Source organism: Erythranthe guttata, chromosome 14 (assembly GCF_056151865.1).
Source record: "Erythranthe guttata isolate IM_541 chromosome 14, IM_541, whole genome shotgun sequence".
Taxonomy (NCBI): domain Eukaryota; kingdom Viridiplantae; phylum Streptophyta; class Magnoliopsida; order Lamiales; family Phrymaceae; genus Erythranthe; species Erythranthe guttata.
This window is the reverse complement of record NC_142546.1, coordinates 26,054,780-26,081,804: the sequence shown is the minus strand read 5'-3', so window position 1 is coordinate 26,081,804 and position 27,025 is coordinate 26,054,780. Positions and strand designations below refer to the sequence as shown.

At 35.4% G+C, this 27,025-nt stretch overlaps 9 protein-coding genes across 11 annotated transcripts; 7 read left to right on the top strand and 2 right to left on the bottom strand.

Moving 5' to 3' along the window:
* Nucleotides 1-123: 123 nt before the first annotated feature.
* LOC105973100 (BTB/POZ domain-containing protein At1g21780) lies at nt 124-2,369 on the top strand. Its single transcript, XM_012998111.2, has 4 exons — nt 124-415; nt 522-667; nt 1,477-1,592; nt 1,663-2,369. The coding sequence occupies exons 1-4, from the start codon at nt 300-302 to the stop codon at nt 2,266-2,268; spliced, it is 984 nt and encodes a 327-aa protein (XP_012853565.1). The 5' UTR covers nt 124-299; the 3' UTR covers nt 2,269-2,369.
* Nucleotides 2,370-3,075: 706 nt separating this feature from the next.
* Nucleotides 3,076-3,524, top strand: LOC105973007 (zinc-ribbon domain protein). The gene has a single exon (XM_012997996.2). The coding sequence runs from the start codon at nt 3,076-3,078 to the stop codon at nt 3,373-3,375; it is 300 nt and encodes a 99-aa protein (XP_012853450.1). The 3' UTR covers nt 3,376-3,524.
* LOC105973006 (TRAM, LAG1 and CLN8 (TLC) lipid-sensing domain containing protein) lies at nt 3,497-5,125 on the top strand. The gene is made up of 3 exons (XM_012997995.2): nt 3,497-3,984; nt 4,235-4,512; nt 4,606-5,125. The coding sequence occupies exons 1-3, from the start codon at nt 3,705-3,707 to the stop codon at nt 4,912-4,914; spliced, it is 867 nt and encodes a 288-aa protein (XP_012853449.2). The 5' UTR covers nt 3,497-3,704; the 3' UTR covers nt 4,915-5,125.
* On the bottom strand, nt 5,040-8,197 carry LOC105973004 (filament-like plant protein). Its single transcript, XM_012997994.2, has 5 exons — nt 7,795-8,197; nt 7,374-7,485; nt 6,819-7,011; nt 5,568-6,718; nt 5,040-5,482 (listed from the first exon to the last, which is right to left on the bottom strand). The coding sequence occupies exons 2-5, from the start codon at nt 7,482-7,484 to the stop codon at nt 5,144-5,146; spliced, it is 1,794 nt and encodes a 597-aa protein (XP_012853448.2). The 5' UTR covers nt 7,485; nt 7,795-8,197; the 3' UTR covers nt 5,040-5,143.
* Nucleotides 8,198-9,508: 1,311 nt separating this feature from the next.
* On the top strand, nt 9,509-11,142 carry LOC105973008 (photosystem II 22 kDa protein, chloroplastic). The gene is made up of 4 exons (XM_012997997.2): nt 9,509-9,948; nt 10,027-10,149; nt 10,436-10,679; nt 10,776-11,142. The coding sequence occupies exons 1-4, from the start codon at nt 9,745-9,747 to the stop codon at nt 11,015-11,017; spliced, it is 813 nt and encodes a 270-aa protein (XP_012853451.1). The 5' UTR covers nt 9,509-9,744; the 3' UTR covers nt 11,018-11,142.
* A 792-nt stretch (nt 11,143-11,934) lies between these two features.
* LOC105973098 (IAA-amino acid hydrolase ILR1-like 6) lies at nt 11,935-15,033 on the top strand. Its single transcript, XM_012998109.2, has 5 exons — nt 11,935-12,567; nt 12,895-13,020; nt 13,624-13,941; nt 14,044-14,172; nt 14,516-15,033. The coding sequence occupies exons 1-5, from the start codon at nt 12,049-12,051 to the stop codon at nt 14,888-14,890; spliced, it is 1,467 nt and encodes a 488-aa protein (XP_012853563.2). The 5' UTR covers nt 11,935-12,048; the 3' UTR covers nt 14,891-15,033.
* A 4,009-nt stretch (nt 15,034-19,042) lies between these two features.
* LOC105973064 (two-component response regulator ARR17) lies at nt 19,043-21,307 on the top strand. Of its 2 annotated transcripts, none has more exons than XM_012998068.2 (5): nt 19,043-19,395; nt 19,491-19,678; nt 20,130-20,222; nt 20,352-20,419; nt 20,821-21,307. In XM_012998068.2, exons 1-5 carry the CDS (start codon nt 19,233-19,235, stop codon nt 21,074-21,076), a joined length of 768 nt encoding a protein of 255 aa, XP_012853522.2. In that variant the 5' UTR covers nt 19,043-19,232; the 3' UTR covers nt 21,077-21,307. The 2 variants fall into 2 exon arrangements, with proteins under 2 accessions (XP_012853522.2, XP_088670135.1); XM_088814009.1 differs by having other exon boundaries at nt 19,075-19,395; nt 20,142-20,222.
* A 94-nt stretch (nt 21,308-21,401) lies between these two features.
* On the top strand, nt 21,402-22,464 carry LOC105973063 (protein DOG1-like 3). Its single transcript, XM_012998067.2, has one exon. The coding sequence runs from the start codon at nt 21,549-21,551 to the stop codon at nt 22,356-22,358; it is 810 nt and encodes a 269-aa protein (XP_012853521.2). The 5' UTR covers nt 21,402-21,548; the 3' UTR covers nt 22,359-22,464.
* A 1,479-nt stretch (nt 22,465-23,943) lies between these two features.
* LOC105973046 (uncharacterized) lies at nt 23,944-26,491 on the bottom strand. Of its 2 annotated transcripts, none has more exons than XM_012998046.2 (5): nt 26,355-26,491; nt 25,515-25,705; nt 25,294-25,392; nt 24,780-24,931; nt 23,944-24,665 (listed from the first exon to the last, which is right to left on the bottom strand). In XM_012998046.2, exons 2-5 carry the CDS (start codon nt 25,680-25,682, stop codon nt 24,278-24,280), a joined length of 807 nt encoding a protein of 268 aa, XP_012853500.1. In that variant the 5' UTR covers nt 25,683-25,705; nt 26,355-26,491; the 3' UTR covers nt 23,944-24,277. The 2 variants fall into 2 exon arrangements, with proteins under 2 accessions (XP_012853500.1, XP_088670134.1); XM_088814008.1 differs by having other exon boundaries at nt 26,366-26,449.
* Nucleotides 26,492-27,025: the final 534 nt, after the last annotated feature.

The window sequence follows — 27,025 nt, the reverse complement described above, 5'->3', positions numbered from 1 at the left end:
GGGTGATTTTCGTAATTTGGTCATACATGAGGGGTGGTTGTAATTTACCCATATTTACAAAAATAAATAAATGTGGTAAAAGGGGAATTTCTTTTATAAAGATTGGCCTGTCAATTCACTTCTGACTTCATTAACCGTTAATCTTTACTTACAGAAATATAATAGGAAGCTTTAAAAAGGATTATTATCTTTTTAATTAAAGTCAAAATGGAACAGAAATCAAATCAAAATTCAAAGTAAATCGATTGTTCAGAGTAAAAACCCTCACTCGCTCTAAAAACTCGAACTCAGTGGAGACGATGACGGACTCAAAGGTGGAAACGATAGCTAGATTAGCCCAGTGGAAAATCGACAGTTTCGGACCCACCACTCCTTACAGAAGATCCGACCCGTTTAAAATCGGCATATGGAATTGGTATCCAATTCAATCGATTTTCTCATGTTTTTCTGCTTCTTTTTTTTTTTTTTTTTTTTTTTAATTGTGTGTGAATTGTGATTGCTGATTTTCGTGGAAAATTTAGGCATTTATCGGTGGAGAAGAGCCGATCCGTATACATTCGGCTTTTCCCCGAGCCGTCGCGGGTTTCCAAAGAGCAGCCGCCGGTTGCCCGGTTCGTCATACGTGTCACCACCGCCGGCTCTAATCGCAGACCCTACATCTCCCCCAGTATGTTCCATTTTTTTTTTTTTAACCTTTTCCCTATTTCTTATGTATGTGTTTGGGTGTGCTGATAAAAGGTGAATCGAAAGTTGAATCTTTTGAAATTGTTCTTGTATTGTTGAAGCATCTTTGTTAGAAATTTTATCTACCTGCTGCAATCTGTGTAAAAACTTGAAATAGTTAATGTAAATTGGTAGCGAATGATTTCTCTTCTGATTAGAATTAGTTAGTGTGAGTTGAAATTCTTACCACATAAGCTGCTCCAAAGAAAAAAAATCATTAGCAGCACTGCCATTTACTACTAATTCGACATAAAGGAAATATCAAGATACTTCATCGAATCGTGTGATGAATAGAATCTACGTATCCTCTTGAACTAAAGTATTAGATAAAATTTAGATAAATTCTTGATCTCGCGTACTAGATTTAGTAGGTTTATATACAGAATGTCAATTATGACAAAGAGAAGGCGTTTTCTTCTCTTATCTTAAGTAAATAAAAGAAAAGAAAAAATGAATTTGAACTGACGAGAACCCCGTGATTTGTTATCATGGTTAAGTTTTTCTCAAGCGAATTGTCGAGAGAAACATTTCTATTATGTACTTTTCTTGCATCCATGGTGTTGTCGACACTGGAATGTCTTCTATTTTGGACAGTTTACACTTCTGATATTTATTGAAATAATCGAATAATTACTTCTTGGCTGGGTGCATCACTTTGAAAAACATATGGTAGCTTTTACACTTTAGATATTGTAGCTCCTTCTTATGAAAAAAATATACACAGTTGATATATATTGTTGCTCTGTGCTGCAGTTCATGAGAGGCTACTTCGTACAAGTGACGACTTTGCTTGTCCTATTGACATAAATTGCCAAGGCCGATTCATCATTGACGTTGAGTTTCTCGACCTCAAGATCTGCCCTCTCAATGTAAGATTCTTTGAAGTATCTTTTGAGTTCTTGAAATTTCGACTCTTAATTACTTTTAAAAAAATCTCAGGGTGGAGAGGGCAGTTCAATATGGCCAAGTGATGAGACGATGCAAAACCTAGCAACTCAAAGCACATTCAAATGCCTATCCCGAATGCTAAACGAGTCAATTCACGCTGACATCACCATCAACACGACCGACGGAAAACTAAAAGCCCACAAAGCAATTCTCTCCGCAAGCTCTCCCGTTTTCGACAGTATGTTCACCCACGACCTAAAAGAGAAGGAATCTTCAACAATCGACATAGAAGACATGACATGCGAATCTTGCATGGCACTCCTCAGTTACTTGTACGGTACTATGAGATCAGAAGATTTTTGGAAGCACCGGTTGGCATTATTGGGTGCTGCGAACAAGTATGCCATTGTGGACTTGAAAGATGCTTGTGAGGAGAGTCTTCTAGAAGATATCAACACGGGGAATGTTCTGGAAAGATTGCAAGAGGCTTGGATTTTTCAGCTTGGGAAATTGAAGAAAGGGTGTTTGGTGTATTTGCTCGATTTCGGAAAGATTTATGATGTTAGAGAAGAAATGAATGATTTCTTCAGAAAGGCTGATAGGGAACTTGTGGTGGAGATGTTCCAGGAGCTGCTTGCTGTTTGGAAACCAACTTGACTATAATCCTTTAATTTTATTTTTTCTAAACATTGTTTCGTTTTGAAGAGATAAATTTTACAAGGGCAAAAACGTAAATATAATAGTAGACCGTGCTTCAAGATTATTGTCAATAGAATGAACAACAGAGCAAAGTATGGGAGTGTCGTTTTCGTGTGATAACGTTTTAGTCGTTGTATGTTTAAAGCTAGGAGCGTGAAATGTTAATTCCAATTTCTTTCCGAAAAAAAAATCAATTACAGTCTAAAAGAAAATCGGAATTCGAAATGATATTGTTCGAAAAATTGGAAAATTTTGGATTGAAATCGTCGGAATTCAATAATTTTGTTTCGATTTCATTTTAGTTCTCTTTTTTTCGCAAGCTAGAATAAATTGCTATGTAATATGTGAATGATGTAAGTTTATTAGCAAAACCCCCCCTTATAATGCAGTTTTCTAGCACATAACTCCCTAAAGTGAACTTTTAGGGGTAGTTTGCTTAAACAAATTGGGTCATAGGGGGATTTTTGCTAATGTAATAATGCGAGGAGCTTTTTAGCAATTAGAGAAAATACAGGGGTGTTAAATGCAATAAACCCATAAAATATGTCAAAATAAATGTTTGGCCGGAATTTTCTATTTAATTAATATTTTAATTAAAAGGGGAGTAAAATTAATCGAGAGAGATCTCTGTAAAAGGCTAAAAACCTCCACAACTAAAACCTCGTCTTCATGTATATATAAATCTTCGTTTATAACAGCTGATTACTTCATTTCTTACGACAAAGAAAACAAAAGTAAGAAGAGAAAATTGTTGATCAAAGAAATATGTTTTTCTTTTTTGTGGGAGGATTAGAGCAGCAGGCTAGGCAGGTGCTCAAGAGCGGCGCCGGGAGGTGCATAGCGTGCGGATCACGCGCCGATCTGGTCGAGTACGACAAAGTGCTGAAGCTATTCTTCGTGCCGGTATGGCGTTGGCCGGGAAAGCAGCCGCTGATGCACTGTAACAATTGCAATCTCTTCTTCCCTCAGTCGCCGGAGAAGGAGGCGGCGTTGAGGTGTCAGTTCTGTGCTCGTGAGGTGGACCCCGCCTTCAGATTCTGCCCCTTCTGTGGATCGAACCTGTGAACGTCGAAATTAGGGTTTTTTTGTTTGTTTAATTTGGGGGAAATAGGAATTAGGGATTTGGGCTTTTTCTTTGTAATAATTTAGAAATAATGTCCAGCCCATAATCTACTGGAAGTTTCATTACAAAAATAATCTGCCATTGTCAGAAACATTCGGCCCATAAATTGTACAGTTCTTAAAATTCCCAACTTGTAAATTATTTTTTCCTGAAAATAAAAACATAATTCTCTACGAGTAGTACGAGGTAACGAGATAAGGAAACCACGTTCAATAACACTTGAAATTTGCTCTCACCACTCTGCCCGGTACAGAGAAAATTCTCGAAGAACATGGCGAGGGAAAGCGGCGCCGGCGCCGGCGCCGGCGGTGGCGGCAGAAGCAAGAAAGATAGCAAGGCGGGGGCATTTTTCGCTGCAACTTTAGTGATGTGGGGCATCTCGATTTTATTCGAAATCATCTTCAACAAACGGTCTGAGCTGATTCCGATCCTCGTCGGATCCGTTTTCTTCCAATTGGCAAACGTCGCCGTCAGGAAATTTGTGTCACGTGATCCTCTCTTCGTCAACACGTGCGTCTCCCTCCTCCACTCCTCCATCATCTCCGCTTCCGGTCAGCTTCCAATTCCACCTACTGAACATCACTTTTTTTAAATATTTAATCTAAAAATGAAATTTCCATTTTTTCTTCATTGCAACTTGCAATTGAACCCAATTTCGTCTGGCTGAACTTCACATTTGTGGTTATAGTGATGACGTAGTGCAAATCTCAAAAACCCTAAAAATCACATTTTCGACCTTTTGAATAAATTCTTCCAATTTCGTTGGTCTTGTCTGAAACAAGTTTGGGGTGTGCATTGCAGTGGTAATAATCTTGCTAAATCAGTGGATGAAAAGTGGAGTCGAGAAGATGTTTGAACACTCACAATTGGTTGAGGTAACATGGACACGGGCATACGAAGCGCTTTGCTTATCGAGCGGTTACTTTGCATACGATCAGTTTGATATGTTGGTCTATCGGTTGTACAGCGGTTCGATCCCGTCAATCCTAGTGCATCACTTAGTACTCCTAGTTTGCTTTACGCTCGCATTATATCGGAAAGTCACCATCAACTATCTTATCCTCACTCTCATCTGCGAGGTAATAAAACTTAATTGATTCATATCAGGTTAAATTTACAACATTAAACGATATATCACGGGATTTCTTGTCTTTTTTGCTTGATCAATGCAGCTGCATTCGATCTTTTTGCATGTAAGAAAAATTCGGCGAATGGCTGGTCTGCGTGACTCGGGGAGCGTGATTGTGAAGGCGGAATGGGGTCTTAACTGGCTGACGTTTGTGTTTGCGAGATTTGTGCCGCACGTTCTTATTACAGTGAAGCTTGTGAGAGATGCTTCGAAGTTCGACAAGGGTGTCGAGCTGCCACTTGCTTTGGCAGGAATGGCTGGAATGAATTTGCTAAACATCTTCCTCGGGATCGATCTCTTTAATGCTTACAAGAAGGAGAAAAAATCTCGAAACAACCATCATCACGAATGAAATACACCCGAGTCTAGTGATATAATTTTCTTTGAATCTTTTGTCGAATGTGTAGTTGAAGATTGCATTCCTTCTGTAACACAGGATATATATGATGTCGTAAAAAAGTAGGAAAAAACCCGATATTTCAAGGAAAAAAAACCGATTCCATATGTAAAAGTATCGAACAATGCAGAATTTAATCAACAATACACATTAGCTATTCCGGTTTCTACGACAAAGCCCTGCACTAATCTCGACTGTTTTCGATTTCCCTCACACTCTTACTCCTAGAGAAAAATTTCCCGAAACTGCTTCGATTCTTGCCAGTTGTAATATGGTTGGTTGACAATGGTGACAAAGACAAATCCTCGTTTCCGTTTGTAAGAAGACTATAATTATCTGCTGACATTCTTGGTCGATCCAAATCGGATTTTGGTGTTAAGATATTTTTAGTAGACAACCCTGGTATATTCGACGAATCTATCAAGAAGTCTTCCAATGTTGCAAGAGATTGAAGCTGTCTTCCAAGCGATGCTATCGTTTTCTGACACTCTGCAAGCTTATCGGCAGCTACAGCTAAATCCTCCTGCAAAAAAAAAAAAAAAGATTCTTGATTTGATAATAATAAGAAAAATAATCGACAAAATGAAAATTTCGAGCAAAGAGCAAACCTGCTTTATTTTCAGTTCACTATTTGAGTTATTGTTATGCTCGATCTCGATTTCTTGGATTGTTCTGGCTAGTTCATTCTCCAATTCCCGACACTTGACTTTCATTTCTGCTGATAACTTTCTCTCTTCCTCGATTTCCGCTTTTAACGAATCGACGTTTGCGGCCATGGTCCTTGCTTCTACTTCCATGTCAACTAGTTGAAACTCAAGCAACTCTTTTGTCTCGTTTACCGCATTCATCTCCTTCTGCAGCTCCTCCAACTTTGTTTCGGTTTCTTCCGACCTAGCCTGTGCATCCTTGAGGGAATCCATGGTATGTTCTAGAACATTCTCAAGTTCTAATTTCTCCGATTCTATCTTCTCTAACCTGTCTTCCAACTCAGCCACTCGCTGAGTCATCAAATCAAGCTCAGTTCTCAATCTATCATCCACAGAAATGGATTCTCCAGAAACCGGAGAGCTGGTCTTAGTTTCAGGCAATGCAACGAGGCGTTCCATTTCAAGAAAATCATCCATCATATCAATTTCAACCGACGGCTTTATAACAACAGTCTTGAATTGATCGAGCTCTGAGAAACTTCGTTCGGACCCATTAATGTCTTTGTCTGAGTGACTATCTGTTAGAGATTCAGGATAAAACGAGGGTTTCTGATTATTGAACGGAGATGATTTTCGAGATATTGTCTGAAGCTTTCTGCAGTCAGACTCGAGCTTAGCAATCTTCTTTATACTCTCGAGCTGTACCTTGCTAGCAGTTTCTGCCGCTCGCGTGCTCAAATCTCTCTCGATTGTCATAATTTCCAACTCCTCATAACAAGAAACGAGGTCTTTTTTTAAGGACGAATTCTCTTTCTTCAAACCTTCAACAATAGAAGCAGAATTTTGAGATCTAGAAGCTTCCACCTGTAACTTGAGATCGAGAATTTGCTTCTCGAGTTCGGATTTAGTGGACTCCCATTCGGTGTTTTTCTCTGATAAAGCATCTGATATCCGTTTCTCTTGCTCGTCTTTTGCTTGTCTTATTTGTCTGACGCATTCTTTGAGGGCCCCATCTAGATGACTGGCTCTTACTTCCAGGTTCAAGTTTTGCTGAACCGCAACTTCGAGCTGCTGCTTTAATGCAGCCACTTCATTTTCTGCCTTTTCCCAGCCTGATAATATCAAACTCAAACTCGGTTAAAAGATTGCATACAGAAGTGTTTATTTACGAGTATTTAACAATTTTAGTGAAGAAGTGACAATAGAATTTACCAGCTACAGCTTCTTCAGCAACTTTAGCATGCTGCTTAACTAGGTCTTCTTTGGCGCTGACATTTACGAGAGCGGCTGATAGCTTTTCTGTTAGACTTTTCACGCTTTCCTTCACTTCTTCTTCGGTTATTGTGGATTTTGAAGTTACTTCTGGCGATTGTTGACTGTCGTTCGGAGATTCTCTCAGTGCTTCCTGCTCAAAGAGAAATGTAAGAAAATAATTGGAGGTGATTTTTCAAGACAATGCATATTAAACTAACAAATTTAAATTCAACTGCACTCATTAAACAGAACTAAAACGCCCACAATTACCGCATAAGGAGAAAAATTACGTAAAAAATCGAGTTTTGAGGGTTAAAATAGGAACAACATAACTTTAAACTCAACTCAAGCCACCGAAGCAAAAAATAGTGGCCAAGAAACAAGTCGAAACTAGTTGAGGTTAAAGTTACAAGTCGATGAATATTTTCATGAAAGTAACGAAGGACAAAGATGAAGAAAAATAAAACTTAAATCGAATTAGGGCCACGAGATCGAGTCGAATATATTATGTACCTGTTCATCAGAGTATCTCTCAGAATGTGAAGAAAATGAACCGGAGCTTTCACTTTCACCGGGGCTTCTCTCGGAAGATCTTCTCTTCCACAGCCATTTCCTCTTGTCCATCCTGTTTTATTACCAATTTAAATCACAGACAGGTAAAAATGCAAACACTGCAGCAACATTCAGACAAACAACCAATTACTTAAATCCTTAAAATCAAAATTGGAATTGTTAATTTCTGCAACTTCTACTTCCAATCCAACCCACTAAAATTGAACTCAGACCCATCATTTTTTTCAGTAGGCAAACAACTAGCACAATTCTAAAAATCAAATCTACAAAAACAACATAAGGCGAAACCAAATCATTTAGGGCAACCAAAAAAGAAAGAATGTAAGATGAATGGAACAGTGATTAGCAACGAAAGTATCACCTGTGAAGAAGAATCAAGAAAATCTAAAGTTTCTTTCTTGGAAGCGCAACCAATCAAGAAAAACCCTCTCACTTTGTTTCTGAGCAAGTGCGGAGATTGCTTCTCATCTGGGTTATCATATTTTGAAATAAAAAATGAATCTTGGCCAAGATCTGAGGACTGCCCGGTAAAATTTTCGGACAACCCACAAATTCGCAGCAAAGACTAGATTTTTAATTTTTAATTTTTTTTAATTTTTAAATGGTGGAGGAGCAGAGCATGTGATGGTGGTGAGTGTGTATATGGTGTTTTCAAAGTGAAGAATGAGACCACTTTTCAGCTTTTCAATGACTATAAGAAAAATACATTTTCAATTTAATTTTTAAATATTTTTGAAAATTGGGATTCATTTAATTTTGAAGTTAAGGTGGCCTTGTTCCCGCCCATCAATAAGTAACGCCCTACTGCGCTCTCTTCTTATCCACATCATTTTCTTTTTGGTTGGTTCTACTTTTTACAAGTTTAATTTATTATCAATATTAAATACAATACTTTGAATTTTAATTTTTTTTTTAAGAAATTATTTTAGAAAATACTATATATCACTCTTTGTTTTAGGTGACAAACAAGAAGACATTAGTGCCAGGTAGATTTAAATTATTTATCGTTTTGAACACGTGTCAATTTTTTATTTTTTATAAAAATGCATGAATTATAAGAAAATTCTTAGGAAATGACTAACATATCCCTCTTATTAATTATTCCTCCGTATATTCTATTTTTCAATTAATTAAAAATATCAAGATATTTCTTTTCTTTTTTTAGAAAAGTACAAGTCAATATATTTCATTGAAATTGTACAATAAAAAATTGTCATTAAAACAATCTTAATTACAAATTAATAATAAATAATTGGGTTAATACAAAAACACCCCTATACTATGAACTTCGTATCATATACCTCATATATTACACAAAAATACAAAAAACACCCTCACATTACATTTTTTCAAAATATGACGAAAATACCCCTACTCAAGCATATATATATATATATATATATATATATATATATATATATATATATATATATATATATATATATATATATATATATATATATATATATATATATATATATATAAGGGTTTATATGAGCAATTTTCCACTATATATTTTACAATTTTCAGTCAATTTTACGTGGGGAATTTTGGTATTTATATTTTTTTCTCCAAAATATCTAATTGCTTAAATTTTTTTTATTTTCTGAATAAAATCTTTTATTTTTATCATTTTTTTTTCTTAAATATCTTTTGGTAGTTCAAACATACTAAGATTACAAACATCTTTACAATCTTGTGATTGTTGAGAATTTGAACTAGCGGAAGACATTTAAGAAAAAAAATGAAGAAATCCAAAACGAAAAAAATAAAAGTTTTTATTTATAAAATAAAAAAAATCTAAGAATTAAATATTTTGGAGAAAAAAATAAAAATATCAAAATTGTCCAAGTAAAATTGACCGAAAATGTTAAAAAATATAGTGGAAAATGACTCAAACAGATCCTTATATTTATAGGCTTAGCAGAGGTATTTTCGTCAGATTTTGAAAAAAATATAACAAAATGGTTTTTTTATATTTATGTATACTACAGGGAGTAAATGATACGAAGTCTCCATAGTATAGGGGTGTTTTTATATTTAACCCAAAATAATTTTGCACTAAGAAATTAAACACTTGTTTCTTAGAAATAAATCAAGAAGTGGAAAAGGGGTTGTCGTGGATGGTTTGAGCACCATCACAATTCCATCCACATCACTCCCATTTGTGTGACTCTAATTAGTTTCTACCAAATCATATCAATCGAACTTGCATTGCATATATATACATTGTTGGTGTGTGAGTGACTCACTGAGTGAGTGAGCTGAGTGTTTACACATCAATACTCCACAAAAACACACAGTAACAACAATGGCCGCTCAGACAATGCTGCTGACTGGTAGTAGTAGCCATGTTGTCAAGGGGGAGACAAACACATTGCTTATTCAGAAGCTAAAGCCAATGCCCTTATCTCAATTTCTGTTTCCCCAAAGAACCAATCATTCTTCTTTTTCTTCTTCATCTGCTTCTATTGTTTCTCTTTTCAAACCTAAAACCAAGGCCCCTCCTAAGAAGGTCTTGTCCTTTTTATTTTGTTCCTATTAATTTAATTCATTATATTTTAAATTAATTAATTTTAATTGTTTTCGACAGGCGGCACCCGTTGTGAAGGAAAAATCAAAGGTCGAAGACGGGATTTTCGGTACATCCGGAGGAATCGGTTTCACTAAGCAAAACGAGCTCTTTGTCGGCCGTGTTGCCATGATTGGTTTTGCGGTCAGTTAATCTTTTAGTGAAATACTCACTTCGTTCTTTTAAACAAGTGTCGTTTTTCACCTTGGCACGAGTCTTAAGAATCTCAATAAATATGTCTTGATTTTAGGAAAATAGATACCCTTATTTACTAATTAATAAAAATATGTAATTAATGTATCATTGGAATTGTAAACTGACACATAATTTGAGAGACCGATATTATAGAACAGAGGGAGTATATCATTTAAAAAATATTAATATCTCCATTATTGACGTATCAATTAATATTTTATAATTGTGTATGTAGGCATCTCTATTGGGAGAAGCGTTAACCGGAAAAGGAATCCTAGCGCAACTAAACCTAGAAACCGGGATTCCGATTTACGAAGCGGAGCCACTACTTCTATTCTTCATACTTTTCACCCTACTCGGAGCCATCGGAGCTTTAGGAGACCGTGGACGCTTTGTGGACGAAGAACCGGCCGGGCTTGGAAAAGCCGTTATTGCCCCTGGTAAAGGTTTCAGGGCTGCTTTAGGCCTTGGAGAAGGAGGTAATTTCATATATATATTTTCCTCATTTAGTAATTAATATTTTATTTTACAAAAAAAAAGGGGGTTTTAATATGCATGAATATTGGTGAAAACAGGGCCGTTGTTAGGATTTACGAAATCGAACGAGCTGTTTGTCGGAAGATTGGCTCAACTCGGGATTGCTTTTTCCATAATTGGAGAAATTATTACCGGGAAGGGAGGGTTAGCGCAGTTGAACATCGAGACAGGTGTCCCGATCAATGAACTCGAACCACTTTTGTTGTTCAACGTTGCCTTCTTCTTCTTTGCTGCCATTAATCCCGGGTCTGGTAAGTTCGTTACCGATGACGAAGATTAGATGTAATGTGTGTGTATATGTAAGTATTTAATTTTTTTTTAAATTTCTGTTTTTCTAGTTATGTATTTGTATGAAACTACTTTTGAGTGATTTGTTAGTGGATGATGAAATATTTATCTCGTTAATTATTAATTTATGAATAACAATCTTCAATTATGAATTCCTAAATTGATAAATCAAAGTTGGTGTAAAGTATATCTTGTGATAATTTATCACCAAGAAAGTCTTTTCATATTTATTACAGGTTTATTGTAATTAGTAAAGTTGTGTTATATGAATAGCTAAAGAACTTCTATATCTTATTTTATTGGCAAATTATCTTTATGGTTCAATTTGCTTTACCACATAAACACTATAAAAAGAAAAATAGAGTAATATTTCAGTAATTCAATATGACACAAGAGTACTAGTTGCACTAAATGGGAAAAATACATTTTTCGTCCATTAAATGTACCTCCATTTCATATTTGGTCCATGTTGTTAAAAAAAAAAACACATTTAGTTATTCGTGTTTAAAAAGTCTGATACTTTTGGTCATCTTCATGAATTCTCCGTTAGTATTAATGGAATCAAGCGTGGACCAAATTGATGGAAAAAATTAAAAGTATTAACTTGTTGAAAAAAGGACCAAATGTATCTTCTGTGAATAAAAGGGGATCGAATTTGAAATCGAGTTAAACTCGATGGACTAAAAGTGTAATTAACCCTCCAATAAACTCTATTTATTATTAGTCTCTTCTTTTGATATGTATACAGAAAAAATATTGCATGACATTAATTGACATAGAACATATCGAAATTGACCAACTGCATGACATCAGCTTTATGAAATAATTCATTAACGTGACATATTAGGATCCTCTGTTTTACACCACGTGTTTATATTCCTCCTTCTCTACACCCCCACCCCCACCCCCAACCCCACCCCCACCCCTCCTCGAATATCTTCTCCATTCTCTTTGTTTCTTCAATCCGTCGTTTCACTATCTCTCCTCATCTCTCTCTCTCTCTCTCTCTCTCTCTCACTAGAAATGAGGAATCCTCTGTTTTCTCTCACTACAAATCCAACCATTTTATTTATTATCCTCGTTGTTTGCGTGATCATATCAAAATTCTCAACAGCAGCAAAATCTCCCGACCATGATTTTTCATACTTGGACGAATCCACACTCGCAACAACTCCACAACTCAAACCCGGTTCGAAATTCAAGAATCAATCTTATACATCGGGGCAGATCAAATCCTTATTAGTCCCGAATTTCGATAAAGACTGCACCTTTTGGAACAGGGATTGCTCGGAAGAAATCATGAGAATTGCGAAAAGCCCAGAAAACATAAAATGGATAAAATCGGTTCGAAGGAGAATCCATGAAAACCCGGAATTAGCATTTGAGGAAGTCCAAACAAGCCGGCTTATTCGCCGGGAATTGGATGAACTCGGGATAAGATACCTATTCCCATTGGCCAAAACCGGGATTAGAGCTTTGCTCGGAACTGGGAATCCGCCGTTTGTGGCTATCCGGGCTGACATGGACGCCTTGCCAATTCAGGTTTTTATTTTTTATTAATTATTTTTAATTGGAATTAATTATTATAAAATATTGAAATTACCTGATTCTTTATTCTTGGTTCTTTCTGTGTTGCACGTTGTTAATTATGTAAAATAAGACTTGTTTCGTTGTGGGGGGACCATAAGTAACAGGTGGTGATTTTGCCTTTGCTCCTAATTCTTAATTTAAACCATGATTTATATACATACATTTTATGCTGATTTGGCTTATTAGAATACTAAATTGGAAAACAAATGAATTAAATATGCTTGAGATTTGATGATTTGATCTATAGTAATATTTTTTAACACACGCACTCACACACAGGAAGGTGTTGAATGGGAGCACAAAAGCAAGAACGCAGGCAAAATGCACGCGTGTGGACACGACGCGCATGTTGCTATGCTCGTTGGAGCAGCCAAGATTCTTAAGGCGCGCGAAAAACACTTGAAGGTTCGTTTCATTTCAAGTATTTATTTCTCTTAAATAGTGTTTTTTGAGTTAATTAATACATGTATACGCTACTTTAGAATCGCTAATGTTCGAATAGGATCAATGAGGAATCTTGTTTGCATCTGCATTAAAAGTGGGAAAAATGTAGTACTAGGTAATAACTAAATAGGTTCAACATGATAAATAATAATTAATCTCAGTCTTAGTTTAATTTCTTACACAAGTCCATGTTGTATGTGGGCATCAATCATCCATCCATCCACATAGGCATGACAACTCATCGACGTGGAATATAATCGTTGAATATGCATGTTCGTGTTTTTTACTAGCCGAAATTAATATTCTTAGAAATGTCTTTGTAGCCAGCATTTGTGGAGCCACTTTGCTTTATTAAAATGACAAAGAAAAAAAACATTTTATATAAATTAAAGGTCACGAGATAAGAGTTCGTAAAGCTAAGGGTTCGACCAGAAAGATAATATATATAATTAAGGATATTTCTCTTTCATATCCTTTTCATCACATTGCATTATTATAAAACAGACGAAATATTAATTAACATTGCTAATTATGACACTAACGGTGCTTAATTATCGTGATTAGGGAACTGTGGTACTCGTGTTTCAGCCAGCAGAGGAAGCTGGAAACGGAGCAAAGAAAATGATTGAAGAGGGTGCTCTTGAAAATGTCGAAGCTATATTCGCTTTGCATGTATCCCATCTTCTCCCTACAGCTGTCATCGGGTCAAGATCCGGCCCGTTACTCGCGGGCTGTGGATTCTTCAAGGCTGTCATAACCGGTCAAACGGGCCCCGCCCGGAATATTCTCCATCGCTCGCCCGACACAGTCTTGGCCGCCTCAGCTGCAGTCATCAGTTTGCAGGGCATTGTTTCTCGAGAATCCAATCCGTTAGACTCTCAGGTAGCTTCTCACAATGTTATTTAATCATCAATCCAAAATCATTTTTTTTTTTAAATTCTTTATGGTATAGTAGCCTAAATAAGAACTTTATTTGATTTTTAGGTAGTATCTGTGACTTTCATGAATAGTGGAAACGATACCGACGAGATGCCATTTCGGGTCGAGTTTGGCGGCACATTGAGAGCGTTCTCTAACACAAGCTTCCACCAACTTCTCAAAAGAATCGAAGAGGTTATTATTTAATTCGACTATTATATCCAAATTATTTGGAGTTTATTGCGTTTAGTACCCCTGTGTGTTATATCGAATTGCTAAAAAACTCCTCGTGTTATAAATATTAGCAAAGACCCCCTTGTAATGCTTTTTTTTTAGCACACAACCCCTAAATGGGTGTAGTTTGCTAAAAAAGTTGAATCATAGGGTTTTTTTGCTAATAAAAATAATATGGAGTACTTTTTAAAAAAAATAGAGAAAATACAGGGATGCCGAATGCAATAAAACCAAAGTGTTTGATTTTATTTGTACCATTATTAAGGTTTATGAGAGAATCTTAACTGATCATCATTTATAACAGGTAATTGTAGGTCAAGCTAGGGTTTATAGATGCTCGGCAACGGTTGACTTTTTCAAGAATGCAGATACAATTTACCCACCGTTGGTCAACGATGAGAAGATGTACGAACATGTGAAAAAGGTGGCAGTTGATTTGCTGGGGCCCACAAATTTTCGGGTTGTCGAACAGGTGATGGGATCTGAGGACTTCTCGTTTTACTCCGAAGTGATTCCGGCGACATTTTTCTTCATCGGGATAAAAAACGAGACCCTTGGATCGGTGCACTCGCCTCATTCGCCGCTTTTTGTGATTGACGAAAATGCCCTTGCGGTAGGGGCAGCTACTCATGCAGCCATTGCTGAGAGATATCTAAATGACCGTAGTAGTGATTATTGATTGATGATCAAGATTAATTATAGATGCGCATAAGTAGAGAGATTAAGGTAAATTTAATGGAAAATTAATAAAACTTAGTTATTTGATGTGAGAAGGTGAATTATTTAGAGTATTTATAATTTTCTTTTTTTTTTCATGGCAAATGCTGTAAAATGCAGGTCATGATTTTTATGTTTTTATTTTTTATTTTTCTTAATTAGTATTTTCATCAAGAAAGGGTTATATATTTTACTAATGCCTCGTTTGGCTGCCAAAATTGAATTAATGAAGATAAAGCTACACAAATATTACGAAAATTCTATTGTGTAATTGAACTAGAAATATAACCAACCCTCATTAGGAGAGTTGGTACCTAGCCTTTACCAATAGGGTAACGGTCTAGGGTTCGAGTCCCCCCCTCCCCTACTTCCTCTTGTAATGGACTTGAATTTACTCAAAAAAAAAAAAAAATTGAACTAGAAATATAGTGGTCTACATGCGGTTCTTATATTTGAACAATGACACTAACGACTATAGTTGAAACTGTATAAGAACCGTAGAGAAGGAAAAGTAGGTGATGTCTCACCTGAAATTCTCTTTGGGCCTAATTAACTGAAACAGCAAGATCTAAAGTCATTTTGGGCCTGAAAATAATTTTGGGCTTTTGCTAAGAAACAGTTTGATTTCTGTATGGGCCTCAATTAACCGGAAATGATTAAAAGTGATCAAGAAAGGGAAAAATTAAACTTTTAGTCCATCAAGTTTACCTCAATTCCACATTTGGTCCTCATTGTTCAAGAAAAATAGATTTTGTCCCCATATTTTAATAATTCAACACTTTTATTCATTTCTGTCAATTTAATGTTAGTGTGTCAGTTCTGACAGTGATGGACACATGCATGATAGTTGATTCCATTAAGAGTAATGAAAAATTGACGTAAATGACTAAACATGTTGAATTTTTGAAATGTGAGGAATTTTTTTTTTTTGTTGAACAAAGAGAACCAAATACAAAATTGATGTAAACTTAATGGGACAAAATGTGTATTATTTTCCAATAAAGAAAATATAAAATAAAATACTTCTAGAGAAAGATTTACAAGTATGAATTTAAGTTTATTTTGAATTAAAAATTGAGAAAAATAATATAGCCATAATATAAATTATTTAAAAATGATCCATTATATAATTAAGGGGTATATATTCCCCACAAAAAAGTTATATATCGATTGTTATAATTTTAAATAAAAAGGAAGAAAAGAAATGTTTGTGCAAACGAAGCAGTCCTTGTCACAAAAAGCAAACATATGAATTGTTCAACAAGGTATTAACAAAAGCCTAAAGAGCAATAATCTATATTGAAACCCACTAGCCATAATTTTCTCCAAAGACCTGATTTATTTAATTTAAAAAAAAAGGGGGAAAAGAAAAAAGGTTGGATTGGTCAATAAGAAGATCCTCTAATTTGGTAATATGGCCCCCATTATTATTAATTTTTTTTATTTGCCTCTTTAAGTCAAGATTTTAACTAATCAAAATCCACATTACAAAAGTCAACCCAAGATTATGGAAAACACAAAAGAGTAAAGAACACGCTTTGCTTTAATTTAAAGATCACACGCACAAAAGATTTATTGGATTGTCACAATGATTTCTCAAATTGCATGCATTGATTTTATTGTCTATGTACAATGTGAAATCAATCACTTTTAAAGACAAAAAAATATCTATGAATTTTTCACGCTTCCTCCAAGAATCATTAGTATCATGTATTTATTGTGATTTGTCATTTCATAAATAGGATTTGAATTTTTTTCAAAAAATAGGAATTTTTTTTTTATAACAAGCATAGTGCATACACAAAACTGCTCATGAAAATCTATACTGCAGTTCTAGTATATTCACGCCTCGAGAAACATGCACAAAAATACATAAAGACATGCACAAATAGCTCATGGAAATACGCACTCAAACAACAAGGGCATTTTGGTCAAAAGAATGTATTGTGGTTTCTATCCATCCATACTATCATACTAATGATGGATAAGATATGTGTAGGATTTCCTACATTAATTGTTTTTTATTAAATGCCTACATATATAGATTGAATTTCATATATCTATTGAACAATTAATAGGGTGTAAATTGTAATAAATAATAATATTATTTTAATTAATTAATACAAAAATGGGGTGGAACAAGTGGCACAATCCAGCGTCTCGCACGGCGGATTTGGGTGGCAGTGGTGTTGTCGGCCTCATGATGGAGCCTAAACAATTAGGAGTCAACACGTGGCAGACAAGAAAAGTTTGGGGTCCCAAATAGTATTTCTACAAAGTATGAAAGTAGAAACTTTGGACAGTGTCTTTTGCATGAGGGAAACTTTTTGATAATTACAAACCCACCCCTTCTCCCCTTCGACAGATTCCCATTAAATTTTCCAGATTTTACATCACAAGACAAGGGACCACAAAAGATTTCTATATTTTCAGATGACCCCACCCTGATTTACTAAATATTTGCTAATGGGTCCCTGCACATGTACCTTTCTTCATTTGTCACTGCATAAAGATCCATTCTCGACTTCCATATCCAATCCTCCATCCACGCTCTGTCGTCTTACATTTTTCAAATTCCATCGATTCGATTCGAAATATTCCAATTTTTTTATTATTTTTTTCGTTACAATTTAAAAAAAGAGGTTTATTGAAAATTCCGATTTCTGATAGGATTTCTAATAAGATTCGGTTTTCGAAATAATTCAAAATATCCAAAAATTTTGAGAACAATTGTAGTTATATTTTTATTTTAAATAAATATGACATCATATGTAATTTATTTATATATGTACAAAATGAATAATAATTATGAATAGTACACACATACTGTGAAATCTAGTCTATATTAATAGGACAAAAGAGGTAGAAATAGGCAACCAATAAGAAAAAAGTTGTTCAAACATAAGTGTAAGACCTCACAGTCAAAGGTCTCAATTTCTACGTTGGTGGTCCTAATTTATTTTACAATTTTTATTTTTATTTTATATTTTATTTTTAATAAAAATTTTGACAAGAAATTGAAACTTAGCAAATTATGAAAAGGACTAAGATTAAAATCCTAATAAATGTAATAAATTATTTTGTACAAATCTAATAAATTCATACTAGTTAGTTGTGATACACACAATCTCACCCAATTCTAGTAACAATTAAAGCTGGTACGTACTTTGAATTTAAGTGCTACTGTGAATTAATTAGTTAGGAAAGGAAAAAAGAGAGAGAGAAGGGCAATATCGGTATATAAAACATACAAGTAATATCTTAATTTGGTAGTTAATCACTTTTCAAAGTCATGAAATGGGGATCTTCCATCAAATCTAACCTGATTCTATTACTTAGACAAAATCAACAATGGCATCTTCCTTGAAAATCACTCCTAACCTCCCTTTAGTCTCTATTATTTATTTTATAGATAAAATAATTTGTTGAATTTTCAATTTAACTTGTCCGACTCATACCCGAAGAACAGACGAACAAGGTTCAAAAAACCAGTTGAGGCGATCGATTAATCGGTCTTCAAGGTGTAGGTTGTTCAGTGTTCAATACTTACATAACTTAATCGAGTATAAATTAATATTTACATAAATTATTTTATCTTCTAAAGTAGTTTTTTATTTAATAAAAGTAATTTTTCAAAGTAAGAAGTAAATAAAATAAAAAAATAAAAATAATTAAAAAAAAAAAGAGAGGAGAGAGATAGAGAAAGATAGGTGGGGGCCACAAGTGTGGAGGATGGAAGCATTGAGTAGTTGTACCAAGAGAAGTGTACAAAAGAGAATCTAGTGAGAAAGATCACACACCATCATCTTGTATCTATCTATCTATATATTTATTATATATATATAACCACATACACATTACTGTACCTATAGGCTAGCTATACGTATAATATATAGTGCTGTATTATATAGAATACATAACATTACATGTTCATAATAATAATAATATTGTTCATTGTCTGATTGTTTTGCGCGCACGCAGATTTTGCTTCTCAACTACTCAATAAAACCTGCAGACTGTACCACCCCACACACACACACATATATTATCTATACATACATATTATATATATATATATATATATATATATATATATATATATATATATATATATATATATATATATATATATATATATATATGTACATCCTCAGAAACACACACTACACACGCTTTTTCACACACACTCGATCACAGGAAGAATTTTATCAAGCTGGGAATATATAATATATAATACACACACAATTCTTGAATTAATATATATTATAAAAAAGAATTAGGTCGGAATATATAAATAAATATATATGGAGTCAGATAATTCAGCAGCAGGCCGTGATGACTGTACAATATGTAAACAACATAACGAAGAAGAAGAAGAGAAGCATATTTTTCATGTATTGGCTGTGGATGACAGTAATATTGACAGAAAGCTTTTGGAGAGGCTCCTCACCGTTTCTTCTTACCAAGGTATTTATATTTTACATATTATATTATTCGATGTGGTTGGGTTTAGTTAGAAAATTATGTATATATGTTTAAATAAATAAATATTGATGATGCAGTTACTTGTGTGGAATCTGGAGACAAGGCTCTGGAATATCTGGGGTTGCTAGAAGAGAATAATGAATGTGAAAGAGATGATGATGATGATGATGATGATGCTGCAGCACAATTATCCACAACTACTTGTACTACTACCATTGTTAATTCTTGTGCATTTTCCTCTAACTCATCATCTCCCCAATTACAGGTAATAACTAACTACAAATTAACTCATGCTTAATTTATTTATTTCTGTTAATTAGTGTTTGGCCCATCCAGTAATTAAGACATACGAGATTAATATTGCACTGGTGATCATACCTACGTACAGCATAAATAACTCAGAAAAAACCCCTTTTTTGTTTTAAGGTTTTTGGAATAGTCCAAAAAATCAAACGAGTAAAAGCTGAACTTGGTAAAAAGAAAAAGAAAAAATCAGGGCTTTTAAAACCTAAAGCTGCCCTTATTTCTTTTTATATATATATGTATTTATTGCTGCAGTAATTTCCCTTTTGACATTTGATGACCTAACAGATGAGTCACAATTTTATTTAAAATTGATTACAACAGTATTAATAAACAAACTAGCTATAGATAAAGTAAAAATGTAATTAATTAATTAGCAAGCTTAATTGTAATTTAATTGTGTTTTGATTTAGAACAAGTTGCAGGCATCATCAAAAGTCAACCTGATCATGACAGACTATAGCATGCCAGGAATCAGTGGCTACGATTTGCTCAAACGAATCAAGGTTATTACCTATAATTTCTGCTCCATTAAGATTGCAACAATCTTATATATGCATATACTGTATGTTTTATAAATTAAATTAAATTGTTTCATCAAAATTAATGGTAATTAATTGTTTCATAATCTGCAGGACTCTTCTTGGAAAGACGTCCCAGTTGTAGTAATGTCCTCAGAGAATGTCCAATCAAGAATCAACATGTATGTAATTAATCTACTATCATCTCCCTTCATTTAATTTGTCCCATTTGGATTAAATTTCATAATTAAGAGTTACGTCTAATAGTATTTTGATACAACTATTTTGAGTTTATTGCAATTATTACCCTTGCATGTGTTATACTGAATTGCTTACAAACCACCCCATGTTATTTTATTGGCAAAACCCCCCAATGATTTAATATTTTTAGCAATTAGTACCCCTATTTACAGGGTTGTGTACTAAAAAAAATTTGAATCATAGCGCATAGGGGTGTTTTTGTCAATAAAATAACATGGGGTAAATTTTTAGCAATTCGGCATAACAAATTGCAATAAACCCCAATTATTTTCCTCCGAAATAATCGGGATGTAAATAATTTGGTTTGAATGTAATTAAACAGGTGTTTGGAAGGAGGAGCAGAAGAGTTCTTGTTGAAACCGGTGAAACTATCAGACTTGAGGAAACTCCATTCCCATCTGGTGATGAATACGGATTCCTGCAGTGAGAGTTTTCCTACAGTACTTGATATTGATAATCAAGACTCCGTCATCTGTTGCGAAGGAGAAATTGATAAGAACTGCAGTATTACTAACAAGAGGAAGGCAACTTTGGCAACATCTTCTGATCTCTCCGACAGAAGGCCCCGTGTCCAATAACTGCCTGTTTCCTAGGTAATAATACTATTTTTAGTATGTTATACCCAAAATTAATGTCATCAATGACAAATTATCAAAAACTAAAAAAAAAAAAAAAAAAAGGTCATCAGTGACAAGAGAGTATGTAATGTAACAGTTTTTTTTTTTTTTTTAATTAGTAATGGAGTATTATTCGGCACAGTTTGTAAGACGTTTGTTCAGTATATATCCAATAAGCACAGCGTAAACAAATTTCTTATCGAAGACAAGTCATTGTAGCGCTTGCCGAAAAGTTACTCAGAAAAAAAATATATTAAAAATTAAATCTAATAATAGATAGCAATATATGTTCTGAAATAACCTCATGGGCAGACCACCATCGGGACTTGAAACTCGAATCCATCTCGAACGTTGTCATCAATCTCAATCCATTTGCCCTTAAAATAAACCTTAAATACCAACACAGGCAGCTCACTTATTTTCCTACACCAAAATGGAAGCCACATCAGAAAATAACTTTCAAGAATTCTACGTCAAATGGCAAAACGAGCACAACCAGCACCTCTATGAACTTACCAACGCATCCAAAACCCCAACCCAACAACCTCAATCCGATATGTTCTTATCCGGTTTGGTCGAACGCGTGATTTCCCACTACGAGGAGTATTACAGAATCAAAACAAAATGGGCGAAAAAAGACGTTTATCTCCTACTCTCACCCCCATGGAACAGCCCCTTAGAGGATGCTTTCCTCTGGGTCGGTGGGTGGCGTCCCACCACCGCCTTCCACCTCCTCTACTCCAAATCCGGTTTACAATTCCAGGCCCAGTTTTCCAATATGCTAATCGGTGCAAAAACCGGTGATTTGGGTGACCTGTCATTGGACCAGCTTGGCCGGATTGATGTTTTCCAGAAAGGAACAATACAAGAGGAGAGAGAGATTACCGAAAAGGAGGCCAAGCAGCAAGATAGGGTGGCGGACAAGGAGATGGTTGGGCTGAGTCACGACGCCAGCTCTGAGTCGACTCGCCCAGTCGGAGGTACTAGTTTGGATATAGGCAGCCTGGTCAACTCGGTTTTGAAGCCGAAGGAGGAAGGTTTTCAGATGCTTCTGCAGAGTGCTGATGAACTGAGGATGAAAACGCTCAAGGGTGTTATCGACATTTTGTCTCCAATCCAGGCCGTTCATTTCTTGATCGCTGCTGCGGAGCTACAGCTGTGTCTGCATGAGTGGGGGAAGGACAAACAAGACGAGCAATTAGCAGCAAGCAGTACCACCCAACTACCTGCGGTTACGTATTAATATTCCGGCCAGTTCTTTTTAATTACGTCTTCTGTTCGTAGCTGCTACTACTACAGTTCTTTTTTTCTCTTTTTTCCATGTTTTGTACTTTATGCACACTACATGGTTGTTTGTTGCAAGGTGTTTGATATTTGTGAGGAATACCTCAAACAGATATCAGTGCAACCTTTTTTTTGTTGTCGATTGTTCTCTATCGCTTACCAAGTGAAAGAGAATCGTCTTCGATTATAATACTGTCTCGCTCTCATATTTATATATATTTACCTACTAAAATCTTTCCATGATCTCCATATGCAACAATTGAATGATTACACATAGATCCCATAACTGGTAAAATCTTTAATAAATTCCGAACATGTTTATAGAGGAGGACAATTTTACTATTATTACACTAAGATGCTCTGTAAACTTTTGCCTAGGACGTTGTGTGTACTTTAGGGGGTTCCAAAGTGCCTTGAAAATCGGAAACTAGGGCAACCTAGTGAACTTCACCATGAATTAATTTTACAGCATTCTTATGCTTTTATTCTATCTTCAGCTCACATGGGGATCCAAGCATACAGCAAAAGAAGTGGCCATGATTGTACAAGTCACAAACAAGAGACGAACATCACATGCTTTATACATTGTGTTCAATTAACAGTTCACCGGCGAAATAACAGTACTAACAACAATGTAATTATACAAAGTATAAGGAAGAGAGAAGATGCATATTCATACCCGAGTTGCAATTCCTCGAACCTCAACTCGTGTATCCTGCTTGAAATGACAACAAATTTCTCTGATACTAACATCGCTCGAAGCTTTCTGTTAGTAATTTTCTTTCTCGTAGAAGATTTAGGTTATTGAACATTAGCATAAATCTTGCCAGGCTCATAAGATTTAAATTATTCATCCCTAATCAAAGTAAAACCACCTGCCTACCAAAATTGAGCGAAATTAATTGAATTGTAAGATAGATCAGCTGATGAAAATTGACTCGGATTAATGAACAAATTAAAATATGAGTTGCGAATTCCATTTTACCTTTATAAATTCATAGTGAAGCAGTAATCAACTCCTCGTCGACGAAATATCGTACATCATCGCGGACGGTGGCGTGGTTTCCGGCGGATAGTATAAGCCCTTCTGCTCACGCAGAGGAAGTCTTCCGCCATAGACCCAAGTAAACCCCATGCTGAAAATCGACCATGTGAAATGTACCAAGGTGTTTTGCATGCGGTGATTGTGGTGCAATTCTGTGCAATGCCATTGTAGAAGAGAGGAGGAGCTCCAAACAAGCCGATCAGTGAGGGAGCAGTTGTTAATAAGGGTGGATTAGGTTTTGGGATATAAAATTTCCTCGGGGAAAAAAATTGGAATTTTGAATTTGGATGATACTTTAGTAAATGTACATCTGACAATGAGAAAGGTACATCGTGTTTAGTTGTTACATTAATGGGCCATTTAATTGGCCCGAATCAAACATTTTGGGCCTTCTCAATTATTCCTTTTTCTTATAATAATAAAAAGAAATAAAAAAATGCCCTACTCCTTAAATACAAGAGGAACCTACAAAGGGAAAATGGATACAGATTAGAGGGTATATAAAAAACAGAATGAGATTTCAGACAAGAATAGTAGTTCAAAACTACGGGAAGTTTCAAACGATATCGAACATTTACGTTACAGCTCAAACACCACTACCAGTTTCGCCTGATAAATTTCCTGCTAGTTTTCTTGCATTCAAGTACCACATTCCCCAAACACTCAAATACTATGCATGGAAATAAACCTCTTAACAACTATTGACCATTCATTTCCATGTACAGACAAACACGACCGTCTCCCGGCAAATACACGTTGCCTAGATTCGAATGTTGTTAGTAAACCCATACTAGATTATCAACAAAAATCAATGAAAATAGGACCAAACAGTTTCAAAACAGCCAATTAAGAGTAATATTGCCGAGCCAAATGAGGAGTGGGAATTGAGCCAAGGCAATGAAGAGCAGCAGGTAATGGTGCCTGCTCGAATCGTAAGTCCTTACTTCCGCAAACAGAACTCGCTTCATTGTCTTCACCAAGAAAATTCCCATGCACAAGCATGTCCACGGCAGAAGAAAGTAGTACGCGTAGCCCCAACACAGCTTCCCCAGCACAGCTAGAGACAAACCCGTGAATGTATAGCCGGCGTACGCCACGATTTCTAGAAGAGGTGCCTCTCCACTACCCAGGGAGAATAACGTCATTTTCAGTAGGGCTACTTGAAAAGCCCACCCCACTAACCCCTTCACAAACAGCCAGTTCAGAGCTTCTGGGCTAAACCTATCAACCAACAAAATGAAGAATGCTAACATTATTTTCACAAGAAGTTATCTCAACTACTTGATTAAGTTAACACGACTCCAAATACATTTAACTTATAATGAAAGAACTTACTTCCCATGAAGACCTAATGTCAGTCCCGCAAGAACCACATAGGTACCAAATGCCATAAACGGAATATATAAGTCTGGAGCATTTATGTCGTAAATAGGGGGCTTGTAGGATAGCCTTCCACCAACTGGCTCGGAGATTCTTGTCCAATGACCCTGAAGAAGATTGAACAATTAGATAGGATTGCGATGTCTATAATAATGTAATATGTATAATATGTTTGGGATTTATGATTATACAATCCTTGTATAGGGTAATTTCCTTCATGGGATTGTGTAATAATAGGGGTTGAGGTTGGACTCAATATCATTTATATGCTTGATTATATTCCGGGTCCTTTTTCAATCACAAGCTTCAAATCTAAAACCCCAAACATTTGATATATCTTGATTATATGTCTATGAAATCCAATTTTTATTCCCAAAACGAGGCTTAAACGAATAACATAATCGCAAAGAAGCAGAGATAACATAAAACAAGTGAACTGAAAAACATCATAAGAGGATGGAAATATTACCCTGTGGAGAAATGGGAAAAGAACAACCTTCAGTTTATTCCTCACATACTGATCATTGACTTGGAAGTAGTATTGCGGGTCAGAAAAGTATCTGCTGATCTGTTTGCAAAACAATGAAACAGAAAATAAATATATATTATAACTAAAATGCTTACATCCCACCGTAAATAATGCTTTAGCGATGTCAGTGAGGCATAAAAAACTTAAGAGAGGCTACTTACATTACTTTGCACGTACTCAGAGCTAGATCCCAAAATTTTCTCTCCATAAGCACCTAGTCCACCTTTAATGAATCCCGAACTAGCACCGTAAAACGAGTTCCCAAAAGGATTTGGCTGCGCATTTGGTGGCCGAGGCATACCAGGCTGTGCTCCAAGATTATCATACATTGTCGGGGAGAATCAAAAAATAACTGGAAGGAAAATAATAAACATAGTGATGATGAAGAAATTGAGAAAGTTTTTAACAACGAAAAACTGCGAAATATCAAGCAATCACAAACTCGCTACGAGGTGTTTCAGCACAAGTAAATGCTAGTCGAGATCTGGAGATTATCACTTTACTTATCAAAGGAAGAAACAACGTAAATTTGACATTGAGAGCGGAAACTCTAAACTCAATGTCTAAATTCACTTGCAGAATTTAATAACTAGACTTTCTTGGTGTCTAAGTAAGCTAATACCAATTTGTAAAATTTACAAGTTTTGATCCCCAAAAGCCAAATGAAATTTATATTTATGCCAAAAAAAACAAAAATCATCGGAAAAAATTCAGATTAAAATACACATATACATGAATTGTGAATATCGCCATTCCATCCACACAGTATAAGATGCAATAGAAATGGAAATACGCAGTCCTTCGATAACGTTCGACGGAGAGTAACTACTAAATCGATTAAATCACACATCACACCGGCTCCAAAATTACGGGAGCGAATCCGAATACAGATCCGGGTTCGGATCCGGCGTTCATGACTATGTTCACAGGCGATTGATTTATATCTTTAAGAGAGAAATTAAATCGAATACGGAAAGGAGAAAGGAAAGAGAGAAGCGTACCGGTGAGCAACCGATGAAGAATTTTGTCGCCGGCGGTGATGAGAAAATGGAAATCGACGAGTATTTTGGATGGGTTTTCAACACTTGAATCGGAGACTCGGTGCTTCAAGGAATACAGAATTGAACTTATTGGGCCTAATAAATGGGCTGTAAAAGCTCTACATTAAACCAGCAGAATTTGGGCCATAAAGCTGTTAATGGGTATTTTAGTAATTGACTTGCTTTTTATTATTTGCGTATGATAAAAAATTCACAATTCTAATCAATGCTAAAACAATTAATTTACAGTCCCAATTTTTTTTTTTTTTTTTGGAAAACAAAAATTAGGTTCAAATTCATTATTATGGGCTACGAGGCTTGACTACAATTATTACACTACAAAAAGAAAGCCCAATTGAAGTCCAACAAGTGAAAAGTCCACCGAAGGTGCCTACAAATACTAGACTTCGTGATTCATTTGAGGTTGGTTTTATTTCTTCGACAATTTAGAGATCTTTCTACTCGACGACGCTGACTTGATCGTTGAAACCTAATCGTCGGGCAACCCGGATGAGTCACCTAATGTTTGCCTCGGTTTGTATGTTGGAGCGAATAATTCTACCATGCATGGGGATTTGGAACTATTGTACGAATTTTAAACTCACATTCACTTTGGACATGTGGCATTCAGA